This window comes from Salmo trutta, chromosome 32 (genome assembly GCF_901001165.1).
Source record: "Salmo trutta chromosome 32, fSalTru1.1, whole genome shotgun sequence".
In the NCBI taxonomy this organism is placed as follows: Eukaryota; Metazoa; Chordata; class Actinopteri; order Salmoniformes; family Salmonidae; genus Salmo; species Salmo trutta.
This window is the reverse complement of record NC_042988.1, coordinates 27,000,987-27,015,298: the sequence shown is the minus strand read 5'-3', so window position 1 is coordinate 27,015,298 and position 14,312 is coordinate 27,000,987. Positions and strand designations below refer to the sequence as shown.

Sequence of the window (14,312 nt, the reverse complement as noted above, 5' to 3'; positions counted from 1 at the left end):
GGTTTGTGGGAAGTTGTTCTTTGTACTGCTGTGTGAGCCTACAAGACTGTTCGTTCGGTTATTAGTCGTGTTCACAATAAAGTTAAGATGAGCACTCAACCCGCTGCGCCTTGGTCCAATTACTACGACGACCATTACATCTCCTGGTTCTATAACCACTGGACCAGACTGGATGAGTTCAATACCACAGCAGCCACCTGGAAGGAGAAACACACATCAATACACAACATTGTCAGTTTTCATCAGAAATTAGATTTGATCATTTCAGAGTTGTAATAAATGTTCATTTGTACGAGCAGAGAAACTCTCTGCCAGCAGCAGCAGAGATGCAGGAAACATGGATTGTGTTGAAGCTGAACTAGTGGGAGCTGCTCTTCTCTTCTTTCCAGTACTCAGAGGGCCTCTAAGGACAGACAGGCATTGTTTAAGTAGGGAATCAGAGGGAGAGTTTGCATTCACATGGAGAGATGGTGGGAGATACAGAATATAAGAGACACTTAAGGACCATTACCACCTGAAATCCACTTGTTCATAAAACTCTTTGGCATACCTCAGCAACAAAGGGCAGATAAGGATACATTCATTTTATTCTAAAATAAAACTTCTAGAAGAATGATTGTTATGAACTGAAATATTACATGATACATCAAGACATTGCAGATCCTCCATTAATTAACTGAAATATTGTGACATCAGTAAAATGAAGATAATGGGATATCTCTTGGTGTATCAACAACATATCTAACAGATGTGTTATCTCTCTGTCACTGTATGATAATACGGTATGTGAACATCTATTTGGGTCTCATTTCCTTATCTCAGCCAGATGATGTATGTGCATGTGCTTGTGCAAGTACATCCTTTCTATTACAGATGTTTTTTGTACAGATTCTCCCATTAGTTTAACCACTATGACTCTCTAGCACAGTAATACACTGCCGTGTCCTCACTCTTCACGCTGTTCATCTGTAGGTACAGCTTACTGCTGGAGTCGTATCTGGAGATGGTGAATCTACCCTGGACTGACTGGGAGGAAGAGATTGGACTACCACTTTAGATGTGCTAATAAAAACAATCCACTCCAGTCCTTTCCTAGGAGCCTGTCTGATCCAAGCCATCTCATAGCTTCTCAATGTGAACCCAGAGGCTGTATATGTCAGTTTGTGGGACTATCCAGGCTTTTTAAACACTGGTATAGACTCAGTCAGTGTTTGACCATGAATACCTGTGGAAATAGAGAGTGCAGATATTGTAGGAGCTAAAAGCTAATGTATCCATTTATTTCCTTCATAAAAGTAAAACATACCGTTTCCTCACCTGTTAGACTGTCAGTAAGAGTATTCCTGTGGTAGGAAACATGATCTGTGTAGTTCTCTAAAGGTAGTTGAGACAGTCCTCAGCAGAAACAACCTTCAACAGAGACATTAATAAAGATGGAGGACTGGTGAGTTTTGCATGAGCTCCTCCTTACTGGGAGCACATATCACAAGAGGCTTTGATATATACCCACAGTTCACCTTTGATATCTTTTGTGTATATTTTTCTTTATTTTACTGAGTAAGTTGAAAAACACTAATTTACAACAACGATATTTGGAAGAGATGCAATGTCAAACTGTTGATTAGTTAGTTATGAAACTGGATCAATGTTTCTGTACCATTTGTTACTGAAGTGTACCAGAGCGAAACCATGTTCTCTGAATCAACCCTTGAAAAATATCTTTATTGAATAACATTGTGGAAAGCTTTTCAATATAGGGGAAATCCTTAACTTAGCCTGCCTCCTAGAGTGTGAAATTGGAACTAAAGGTCACATCTCTGCTCTTCAGCTTCCATGTTCCATGTGTCCCCAGATAACGGGTTTTGTACAGCTCTGGCCATGGTTTGTATCATTGTGGGAATTGCGAGCACAGTAATACACAGCTGTGTCTTCAGTCTGAAAGTTCTTCCATTGTAGAAACACTGTGCTACTGGAAGTGTCTATTGTGTAGCTGATTCTGCTCTTAAGGGGTCTATTATGCCGGTGCCGCCACTGCCAGTCCCGCAATCCCCATAACCAATCCACTCCATGGTTTTGCCCTCATAATGTCAAATCCAGTTAGTACAATAGCTAGCAAGAGTATAACCAGAGGTCTTACGGGAGATTGTAAAGGTGTAATGAATACTCAGGGAGAAAAAGGTGTAGATTCACGCGCAGAGGGCGGCAGGTGTTTATTTCACCTTGGCAGAAAGCAGGAATCGTAGTCACAGGCAGGCAATGGTCATACACAGCTAGGCAAACAGGCAGGTGAATCAAAACTAGGACTGAAGGCTATAACTGGTTTTCACAAACGAGCTAGGAAAAGGCTTAGTAGAGTCAAAACTAACAATACCTCACAAAGGCACAAACAGAATGAACTGAAGTAAATAAGGTGCTGATGAGACCATGTGAATAACTAACACAGGTGAAATCAATCAACAAAAATGATAGACAGGGCTACGTTCAAGAACACAAAGAAACAGGGCTACGTTCAAGAACACCAAAAAACAGGGCTACGTTCAAGAACACAAGGTTGACTAAGAAAATAAATACAGAACCTTACGAAAGGATTCTCCTGGCTTTACAACAATTGAACCAGGCTGGGTTAGTGTGATATCACAGTAAATACCTGTACGGATAAAATACATAAATATATTAACATTGTTCACAAACAACCTTAAAGTTACATTAGAATTGTTTATATTTCTGCCAATCCAAATATGTGTCGAGTTCCCCCCCAAATCCAGAGAGACACACAGGATGCAGCAGCAGCAGCAGACATGCAGGGAACACGGTTAATTTTGAAGCTGAACTGATAGGAGCTGCTCCTCTCTACTCTCGAGGACACAGAGGGACACACACAGAGACTGTTTATATAAGGGAGAGGTGGGGAGAAAGAGAGGAAGAGAGGAGTGTGGTACAATCTGCATAGGGAGAAGAGGCAGGTGTGGGAGGAATGGGAATAGCAGTAAACCTTTCTTTCATAACTATATCAAAACTTTTCTTTGATAACTATGCCAGATTTTTATATTACATTTCTATTGTACTAAGCTAGATTGTTAACCCACTGGGCACCGACGTCAGTTTAATGTCTAGTTTTGATTTACATTTGATTTAGTTGTCATCTAACGTGAATTCAAACACACAACAACAAAAAAACACGATTTTGGTAAAAAGTTGAAAGAAAATTCATAAATTACCAAAAATTCCTTTACATTGATGGCTTCTTGCAAATCCAATCATTTTTCCACCTTGTTTTAATGTCAACAGATGGAAAAAAATAATATTGTTTTAAACGAAGTGACGTGGAAACAACGTTGATTCAGACAGTTTGTGTCCAGTGGGATGACTCTAAATACTAGCAAAACCGATTGCCAATATTTTTGCATCACAAGACAGAAGTGATAGTGGTCTCCAGTTATTTAATTTCATTAGAATTTAGATATACATTTCCAGCATGGTCCTTTAATAGATGATATTGTATGTCAACAGTGACAAGTATGGGTTTCACACAGTGCGTGCTTGTGAAAGTTTTGCTCATAATGGAGGGACACAGAAGATACATCTGTTTTTCATATTTCCTATGTATATGTTCAGGAACATTTAACTGCAACTGAGAAGTAAACTAAATCTCTGTGTTTATGAGTCCCTTCACATCATCTACCCAGAAGGTGGGTTTTTGTACAGGTCTGGTGCTGATTTGTATCACTGTGGAGGGGAGCACTATAATACACAGCTGTGTCTTCAGTCTGCAGACTCCTTTTGAAAACAATGTGATGCTGTTCAGTGAAACTTTATAAGCTGTGTCTCCAGCATTATTGATATATCCAATCCACTACAATGTTTTTCCAGCAGGATGTCGAATCCAGAATGTAGTAACTGAATATGAGACCTTACAGATGGTCAGTGGTTGACCTGGCTGGACAGTCAGAGGCTGGCTGAGTGAGTTAAACATAACTCTGTACACCTGGAGAAAGAAAATAATGATCAACGTTAAATACACAAAATAGCAACATGTTACACTATATCAATTCTAGTAGCTGTGTTGAAGCCAGTTTTATACTCCAGGCAATTTTCATTGTTTTGTCTTTCCTCCAAAATTGCAAGAGACTCACAGGAGACAGCTGCCAGTAGCAGCAGACATGCAGGGAACATGGTTTGTGTTGAAGCTGAACCAGTGGGAGCTGCTCTTCTCTACTCTCTAGGATGTACTAGTGTAACAGTGTAGGTTCCGTCCCTCTCTTCGCCCCAACCCGGGCTCGAACCAGGGACCCTTGCACACATCAACAACTGACACCCCACGAAGCATCGTTACCCATCGCGCCACAAAAGCCACGGCCCTGGCAACGCAAGGGGGAAACCCTACTTCAAGTCTCAGAGTGAGTGATGTCACTGATTGAAACGTTATTAGCGCGCACCACCGCTAACTAACTAGCCATTTCACATCGGTTACACTAGGACAGACAGATACGGTTTAAGTAGGGAGAGAACCAGGTTTGCATATAAGAGGGTTAGAAACACTGCAGGACCATCACACCTATTACTGGACACAACCTTTACACTCTGAAAACTCAGAGACCCTCTTTAGATTATATTTTTGAACAGGAGGGTGGGGTAAATATGAAACATTACATTTACAGCATTAGTTAATACTTGTGGTGGATGAAACATATTTAAGACATTACTTTTGTTTTGACAAACTAAAGCATTTTGAATCAAGATCCAAATTATACTTTTTTCTTGCAATAAAATGTATTATCAGAGCCTTCATCAGTACTGGTCATTATTTTAATCATATGGAGAGAGAGTGCCCCCTGTTGGTGCATCAACAACACTAGCACCATGTATTTAACAGGTGTATCATTGTGTTATTATTTGATACATCATTAGAATTGTTCCTCATGTATCCCCTTGTCATGGTCTACTGGTCATACTATACGTATGTCTGTGTGTTTGTGCACGTCCTTCCATTCTCTACCAGATGGTTTTTGTACAGCTATTCTCATTAGTTTAACCATAGTGAGTCTCTAGCACAGTAATACACTGCAGAGTCCTCTGGCTTCAACTGGCTCATGTGCAGATAGAAATTAGTGCTGTCCTTTGATGCAGTGAATCGTCCCTGTACTACCTGGGCGTTGCTCTTGTCACTGTCAGAATAATAGTAAATTATCCATTCAAGTCCTTTTCCAGTTGCTTGGCGGATCCAGTACATATTAGTGCTGCTTAGAGTGAATCCACTGCAGGCACATGTGAGTTTGATGGATCCTTTGGGGGTCCCCTCAACTGACTGTTCAGCCTGTGTGAGTACGACCTGACAGTGGACACCTGAGGAGGGAGATGAATGACAGGTCAGATCAATCAAGGAGTCACATCAGTGTCACAGCAACACAAGTTATACTGATCAGATTACAGTCAGGAACTCACAGGAGGCAGCTGCCAGCATCAGCAGTAGAGATGCAGAGAACATGGTTTGTATTGAAGTTGAACAGGTGGGAGCTGCTCTTCTCTACTCTCCAGGACTCAGAGGGACGTACTAGGACTCTCAGATACAGAGAGGTTTTTATATAAGGAGGAGGGAGAGAAGGGAAGAGAGGGGCTAGGTGAAATTTGCATAAGGAGAGGATATATTATTAATGGAAATATCAGTAGGGAAACAATATGTAATAACTGTGCAAGCTATAAATACTCTAGTGTTGTCACGGGTGTCAAAAGGAGCGGACCAAAGTGCAGCGTGTGTTTCGTTCCACATATTTATTTACTCTGTGAAACTATGCAATACATCAAATAACTGAAATAGACAACCCAAACCGTGACACAGAGAAACAAACACTACTCACAAATAATCACACACAACAACCAGGAAGAAAAACCCCTACTTATAAGTATGATCTCCAATTAGAGACAACGAGGACCAGCTGCCTCTAATTGGAGATCATCCCAAACAAACCAACATAGAAATACAAAAACTAGAACCTAAGAACGTAGAAATAGAACACATAGAATAAACCCCCCTGTCACGCCCTGACCTACTCTACCATAGAAAATAACAGCTTACCATGGTCAGGACGTGACAAGTGTGTTCTCCATGTAAAAATATAGACTTATACTGGAGGATGATGTTAGGCAGGACTGTGATACAATGAGCTTTACACTCTGCCAATATGTTTTGTATCACAACCCAATAGTGTGAATTGTCCCCAGTCTTTATGTTGTTGCATAAAAATGTATTTATATCATAATACTTTGTATCTTTTTGATAGTACAGAGCTTAGATCTTCTTGTTCGTTACTGGCCAACTTTATCATGTGAATAATTAAAACATTAAAGTAATGGATCATGATTGAGTTCATTGAATGTTTGATAGACATCAATTAGAATACCATCAAGTCATATCAGGAGTATAATTGGTAAACAACTCAGATATACATTTCCAGCACCACCAGTGATGGGCTTGTATTCGGTTACAAATTTGATGTGGTGAAGCATCTCTGTTCTATTTAATTTAAGGAGTCCTATTATACAATCAAACACTGTACTGCTAGAGCTGTCATAACTAGAAGTACTACTAATACATGTACAACCAACATACTCCAAAGCTTTGCCTTCAGCTTGTCGTATCCAGCGAGGACAGTAAGAATATATAGAAAACCCAGAGAATTTGCAGAAGATGCTGAAAGACTCTCCTCGTTTTATAACCACTGGACCAGAATGGATGAGTTCAATATCACATCAGACACCTGTAATGAGAAACACACATCAATACACAGCATTGTCAGTTTTCATCAGAAATTAGACATTTTCAGTTCAGAGTTGCAATAAATATCAATTTGTATGAACAGAGAAACTCACAGGATACAGATGCCAGCAGCAGCAGAGATGCAGGGAACATGGCTTGTTTTGAAGCTGAACTAGTGGGAGCTGCTCTTCTCTTCTCTCCAGTACTCAGAGGGCCTCTAAGGACAGACAGACACTGTTTAAGTAGGGAAATAATCAGAGGGAGGGTTTGCATTGACATGGAGAGATGGTGGGAGATACGGTATTTAAAACCTGTTGGGGCTACGGGGTAGCAATGAACCCTGAGATGGGATTGCTAGCAAGGCTGGAAATTTAAAACATCAAAAATCGAATAATTTCAATTTCTCAAACAATCAACTATTTTACACCATTTAAAAGATAAACATCTCCTTAATCTAACCACATTGTTCGATTTTCAAAGAGGCTTTATGGCAAAAGCATAAAGTTAGATTATTTTAGGACAGTACATAGCCACAAAAGTACAAACATCCATTTTCAATTCAAGGTCAGGCGTCACCAAAAGCAGAAACCAGCTAAAATTATGCACTAACCTTTGACAATCTCCATCAGATGACACTCCTAGGACATTATGTTATACAATACATGCATTTTTTGTTCCATCAAGTTCATATTTGTATCCAAAAACAGCATTTTACAGTAGCGGTGAAATTCAGATTTTTTTCTTCTCTGAAATGCTTCCGGTGAACAACGTTACAATTTACAAAATTACTATTCGAAAACATTGGTAAATTATAATATTGTCATTCAAATAATTATAGTTTAACATTTCGTAAATGCTACTGTATTGCCAGATTTCAAAATAACTTTACTGGGAAATCACAAGTTGCAATAAACCGGGTGCTGTGCTAAGAACAATAGGCTAGGCTATATAGGTTAGCATCATCTTGTAACCATGTAATATCAATAATACTATTGTCAATAATCCCTTACCTTTGATTATCTTCATCCATTGGCACTTCCAGGAATCCCAGGTCCACAACAAATGTGGTATCTTTTGACAAAGTTCATAATTGATGTCCAAATAACTCCAAATTGTTAGGCTTCGGTGGCTACTAAAAAGTAGCGCGGGGGGGGTGGGAAGTCACGGCGAAAAGTTACAAAAGTTTTAAAAAATAATCTATTTACGTTCGTTCAAACATGTCAAACGTTGTTTAGCATCAATCTTTAGAGCCATTTTTAACGTGAAACATCAGTAATGTTTCAACCCGACCTCTCCTGTGTCTAGAAAAACGTTTTTGAAAAATGTCTTGCGTCACTTCCATAATGGAAGTGACGACATCCCAGGGACGTCAAATTCCCTGCATTCTAATTCGATCTCTGTTCATCATAGACGCTTCAAACAACTTTATAAAGATCGCTGACATCTAGTGGAAGCCGTAGGAGTTGTGAAATGAATCCTTTCTCACTGTGGTATCTATTAAACAATGACTCAAAAAAAATTGTACAGCCACAAAATTCTTTTTTTCTCTCAGGTTTTCTCAGGTTTTTGCCTGCCATATGAGTTTTGTTATACTTACAGACACCATTCAAACAGTTTTAGAAAATTCAGAGTGTTTTCTATCCAAATCTGGTAATAATATGCATATCCTAGCTTCTGAGTTGGTGTAGGTGGCAGTTAAAAATGGGCACATATTTTTTTCTAAATTCTCAATACTGCCCCCTAGCCCCAACAGGATTTATTAAGAGACACTTCAGGACCACCACCACTATTACTGGACACAACCTTTACAATGTGAAAACTCACAGACCCTCTTTAGATTATGTTTGTGATTGCACCACATACAACTAAATAATTTTGTTCATCCACGTGTTCATAAAACTATTTGGCATACAGATGCTGCCACCCCCGTGGTTTAAAAACAAAACGATGGGCATTATGGGCAAACAGTTCGATTTTTGTTTCATCAGACCAGAGGACATTTCTCCAAAAAGTACGATATTTGTCCCCATGTGCAGTTGCAAACCGTAGTCTGGCTTTTTTATGGCGATTTTGTAGCAGTGGCTTCTTCCTTGCTAAGCGGCCTTTCAGGTTATGTCGATATAGGACTTGTTTTACTATGGATATAGATACTTTTGTACCGGTTTCCTCCAGCATCTTCACAAGGTCCTTTGCTGTTGTTCTGGGATTGATTTGCACTTTCGCACCAAAGTACGTTCATCTCTAGGAGACAGATTGCATCTCCTTTCTGAGCGGTATGACGGCTGCGTGGTCCCATGGTGTTCATACTTGCGTACTATTGTTTGTACAGATGAACATGGTACCTTCAGGCGTTTGGAAATTGCTCCCAAGGATGAACCAGTCTTGTGGAGGTCTACACATTTTTTTCTAAAGTCTTGGCTGATTTCTTTTTTTCCCATGATGTCAAGCAAAGAGGCACTGAGTTTGAAGATAGACCTTGAAATACATCCACAGGTACACCTCCAATTGACTCAAATTATGTCAATTAGACTATCAGAAGCTTCTAAAGCCGTGACATCATTTTCTGGAATTGTCCAAGCTGTTTAACTTCTTATGGGCGGGTGGGAAGGTAACATCCCACCTGGCCAACATCTGGTGAAATTGCAGAGCGCGAAATTCAAACTACAGAACTATAAATATTTAACTTTCATAAAATCACAAGTGTAATACATCAAAATAAAGCTTAATTTCTTGTTAATCCAGCCGCTGTTGTATCCGATGTGAAATGGCTAGTTAGTTAGCGGTGGTGCGCGCTAATAGCGTTTCAATCAGTGACGTCACTCACTCTGAGACTTGAAGAAGGGTTTCCCCTTGCGTTGCAAGGGCCGCGGCTTTTGTGGCGCGATGGGTAACGATGCTTCGTGGGGTGTCAGTTGTTGATGTGTGCAAGGGTCCCTGGTTCGAGAGAGGGTTCGAGAGACGGAACCTACACTGTTACACTGTGTCAGATTTCAAAAAGACTTTACAGCAAAAGCACACCATGCGATTATCTGAGGACAGCGCCCCGCTTACAAAAGCATGAACAACATATTTCAACCAGGCAGGTGCGCCACGGAAGTCAGAAGCAGCGATATAATAAATGTCTTACCTTTGAGGATCTTCTTCTGTTTGCACTCCAAAAGGTCCCAGATACATCACAAATGGTACTTTTGTTCGATAATGTCCTTCTTTATATCCATAAAAACTCAGTTTAGTTTGCGCCCTTCAGTCAATAATCCACCCAGTTTGAGGTACAAAATCAGATTAATTTGACAAAATCCTCGCTCACATTCTGCACTGTAGATGGCGATAGTGCTGACCGCCATCACCAGCTGGAATCCATCTGAAATGTCTCTTTTATCATTACCATTAGTGTCCCTATACTGCCTGTAGGCCCATGGTGGACTGTCAATGCTAAACCGCTGGCAGAGAGATTCTATCTCTGTTTCTCCATACAGTGCTCCTGCGTCCCCCGGATAGTATTGCGTGTCAAGCACCTTCAGCTCCTCAATGAACTAGCTGTATCCTGTATTGTCCACTACCCGTCCTCCGTGAGAGAACATTCTAGCCTCCATGTTCCTCGCCAAGCTCTCGAAAAACTCCCTCTGATTAAGGACTCTGTTGCTGGGTCTTCCACCATTCAGTTTGATGCCTTGGAAAGAGTTTTCCTGAATGCCTCTCTGGCTGAGTTGTGTGTGTCACCTGGCTGCTCTGCCATTGCACTGAACACCCTCGCTTCCCTGGTGACTACCCTGTGTGCAGTAATCATTGTGCAGTCTCTCTTTTGGAGCTCGGGTGACAATTCAGTTAGTTCTTGAAGTGCATCACAAATATGGCTTAGATTGTTTACAAACGCATGCGAAGATATGGGCATGGCAAGGCCACTATAGCTCTGATGGGTTACGCCGTCGTGGGAAGCATCCTCAGCTGCTGTGGTGATATGCTTGGTCATTTTTCCACACAGACTCTACAGTTCTAAAACTGGATGCCACCCATCTAGTGTCCAAGATCCTGCCAATTTTGCACAGCTGAATGTCTCAAATCTCTGTGCACTCCCTCAGCTCCATTCAGTGCCAAACAGTTATATTAGGGCTAGGGTTAGGGTTAGGGCCTGGAGCCGTGTTGCTACTCCGCTCTTGTGTCCCAGCAAGACAGACGCACTATAATTCCATTGAGGGTTTTGGAGAGAAAGTCCTCAGTAAACTTTACACCCTCTAATGAAGATTACAGACAATTCCCCCAGCAGATAAATCCTCCAGTTCCACAAGATCAACAAAAATGTTTGCCGGTACGTCCATATCTGCCAGCTGAAGTCTGATGTACACAATCAAGGAACTCTTTTTATTCAAACTAGTAGCCTCATCGAGCAATAGGCTGATTTTGGGAGAGCACTGTACAATTCTTTCAAATAGTTTCCGCTTAATTTCGGATGAAATATGTTGCTGTATGTTGGAGCAAGCAACATTGGAATAGAGAATTCTCCCCATGTCAAGTCCATTTAACTCCTGACAGTCAATTTCTTTCAAAACCGTGAGCGGATCTATGACGTGTAGCCTCCTTGTAAGCTGTTTGGAAGACTGGCTGTAGTGTCTATGTTTTTATTTTGAGCGTTAACTACAACCTGTGTTAAGGTGTCCTCTTTAGCCTTGTCTACAATGCTTGCTGCCGCTAAATGGGCCTTGGTTTGGGCATGTTCAAAAACCTTTTTTTCTGAGGGCTCTATGTTTCTTTTTACATTGGAGGAAGAGGATGTTACTGTACATTCCACCCACTCTTTTGCTAGTTTCATCCCTCCAGTCTTTTACGGGCCCAAACTTCCTACCTTGTTGCATTTTGTACAGCCCAGCTTTGAATTTGCATAACAATCCAGGGGTTATAAGTTTGCTTGGTCTTGAACTGAGCCTTTGTCCAAATTGCACCTGCTTACTAGCTAGTTAAGGTGCCGGTGGTGATGCTGAACTAGCGGGATAAGCAGCACTGCTAGCTAAGGAATCGCCATCAGCAGCAGTTTGCTTCTCATTCTTCTCATCCGGCACTGACAGTTCTCTGTCTCGTTTCGGGTTCGATTCACCATATTTTTCAGGATTTTTGGACTTGAAAAACTTCATCAAAGTTGATTGCCTTCTCTTATTCATTTCTGATTTGGCTTTCCCTCAGTTTCAAATTCAGTAGGGAGACGACTAGCCTAGACTACGTGACGTGATTATGTAGGGACCTCTTCACTAGCTGACCACTGCCAAGTCCTGTTTCAAGTTCAGTTACTTACCTTGCCGACACACCCCATAACCTGTATGTACAAATAAGAGAGCAGGTCTGAAATCAGTGTGGAAGTATTACGATGATTGCACAGAAGAATTGCAGCACTTTACATTATGGTTTTTCTGGGAGCCGGGAGAAATAACCAGGAGGCAACTTGATCTGAGAAGTGCCGGATCCTGTTACCGCAGGATCCGTATAAAATTAAGCACTGGACCCAGGGATGTGTGTGCTTTGGGGACCTTTAACAGAATGTGACTGATAGAACGGGTGTTGTATGTGGAGGATGAGGGCTGCAGTACAGTAGGTATCTCTGATAGGGGGGAGTGAGGCCTAAGAGGGTTTCATAAATAAGCATCAACCAGTGGGTCTTGCGAAAGGTATACAGAGATTACCAGTTTACAGAGGAGTAAATAGTGCAGTGATGTGTCTTATAGGGAGCATTGGTGGCAAATCAGATGGACGAATGGTAAAGCACATCTAGCCGCTCAAGAGCACCCTTACATGCCGATCTATAAATTACGTCTCCGTAATCTAGCATGGATAGGAGGGTCATCTGAATCAGGGTTAGTTAGGCAGCTGAGGTAAAAGAGGAGTGATTTACGATACAGGAAACCAAGTCTAGATTTAACCTTAGCCTGCATTTTGGATATGTGTTGAGAGAAGGACAGTGTACCTTCTAGCCATTCTCCCAAGTCATACTGAGGGTGGAGATATGAACTCAGCTGCTCCACACAAGACAACAAGACAAGTCAGCAGCAGAACATGAGTATATATGAACTCTGAGAGATCTGGATTTACATCATGATGTCATGGGGGAGGGGCTGTTGACTCTGAGGCCAGGGGTCAAACTGTGACTCATTGGTAGGGCCAGGAGATTTTGTTGATAACATGACATGCCTGGTGACACGTACAATCTCTGTCCCCATGCCATAACCAGGGCCTAGAGTCTTTCCTGAACTGGTCAATGTGTTTGGTAAAACTGTAGGGAATCTTGGAGGATGATTCTCTAAATATTTGTAGATATCCTTCATGATTGGGGTTAATTAACTGTAAATGTCAGATTAGGGATCAATCTATCGATGTACAGTCTAAGTGTTGATCATGAATGAACACAGCATCTGATTCCAATTTACTTTCTATCTCTCTCCTAAGGGAAATGTGAACCCTGTGTTGATGTACAAGCAGTTATGTAGTTTTGGCTCTCAGGAGAATATTATGCTTCAGTAGATGTTTTTCCACTGTACGGATGCTATACCGCATTCTGTTGACTCTGCTGCCAGTTAGATTCTCTGAGGGGTTTTTACACAGATCCTCCACTCACTCACACCACTGTGTCTCTCTTGCACAGTAATACACAGCAGAGTCCTCTGCTCTCAGACCAGACAGCTTCAGAGTCATGAAGATGTTGGAATTATCCTAATTTCTACTCGTCCTTCAACACTTTTTGCAAATGTAGTTGCCTCTGCATACCCCATCCATTCCAGTGGTTTTCCTGATGGTTATGTTATCAATAATAGTTACCAAATGTGAATCCAGATCCCTTGCAGGAGAGACTAAGTGTTTCTCCAGGCTGTTTCTGGACTGGACTGGAGGGAATGGACTCCAGACTCTGACCATTTATACCTGATAGAGAGAGAAAGAAAAGAGGGAACAGGAGAGAGAGAAAGAGAAGAGATGGGCAAGCATAAATTAGAAGGGAAAGCAAGAGGGGAGAGTTTACAATAAACAAAGTCAATGTTCAGTCATTCTGGTTGATAAGGAGTAAAACCAAGCAGAACTCACAGGACAGACAGAGAGAGAGCAGCAGAAGGTAGAGTTTTCCCGTCATACTGAGGGTGGAGATATGAACTCAGCTGCTCCACACAAGACAACAAGACAGCAGCAGAACATAAGTATATATGAACTCTGAGGGGTCTGGATTTACATCATGATGTCATGGGGGAGGGGCTGATGAATGAGGTTAGGGATCAAGCTATGACTCATTGGTAGGGCCGGGAGTTTTTCTTGATCACATGATATGTCACCTGACCAGGACAAATTATGTCCCCATGCCATAACCAGGGCCTGAAGTTTTTCCTGCTCAGATCACGTAAGTTTAAAACTGTAAGGAATCTTGGAGGATGATTTTTGAAATATATATAGATTTACATTTTAGTCATTTAGCAGACACTCTTATCCAGAGCGACTTACAGTAGTGAGTGGACACATTTCACAATTTTTTTTCCCATACTGGTCCCCCGTGGGAATCGAACCCACAACCCTGGCGTTGCAAAAACCATGC

At 41.3% G+C, this 14,312-nt stretch overlaps 1 gene segment (V, D, J or C); it reads right to left on the bottom strand.

The window, feature by feature from the left end:
- Nucleotides 1-4,815: 4,815 nt before the first annotated feature.
- On the bottom strand, nt 4,816-5,655 carry LOC115171599 (Ig heavy chain V region-like). The segment is given in 2 exon segments: nt 4,816-5,343; nt 5,443-5,655. Coding segments are annotated over 2 exon segments (363 nt in total).
- Between the last annotated feature and the right edge of the window lie 8,657 nt (nt 5,656-14,312).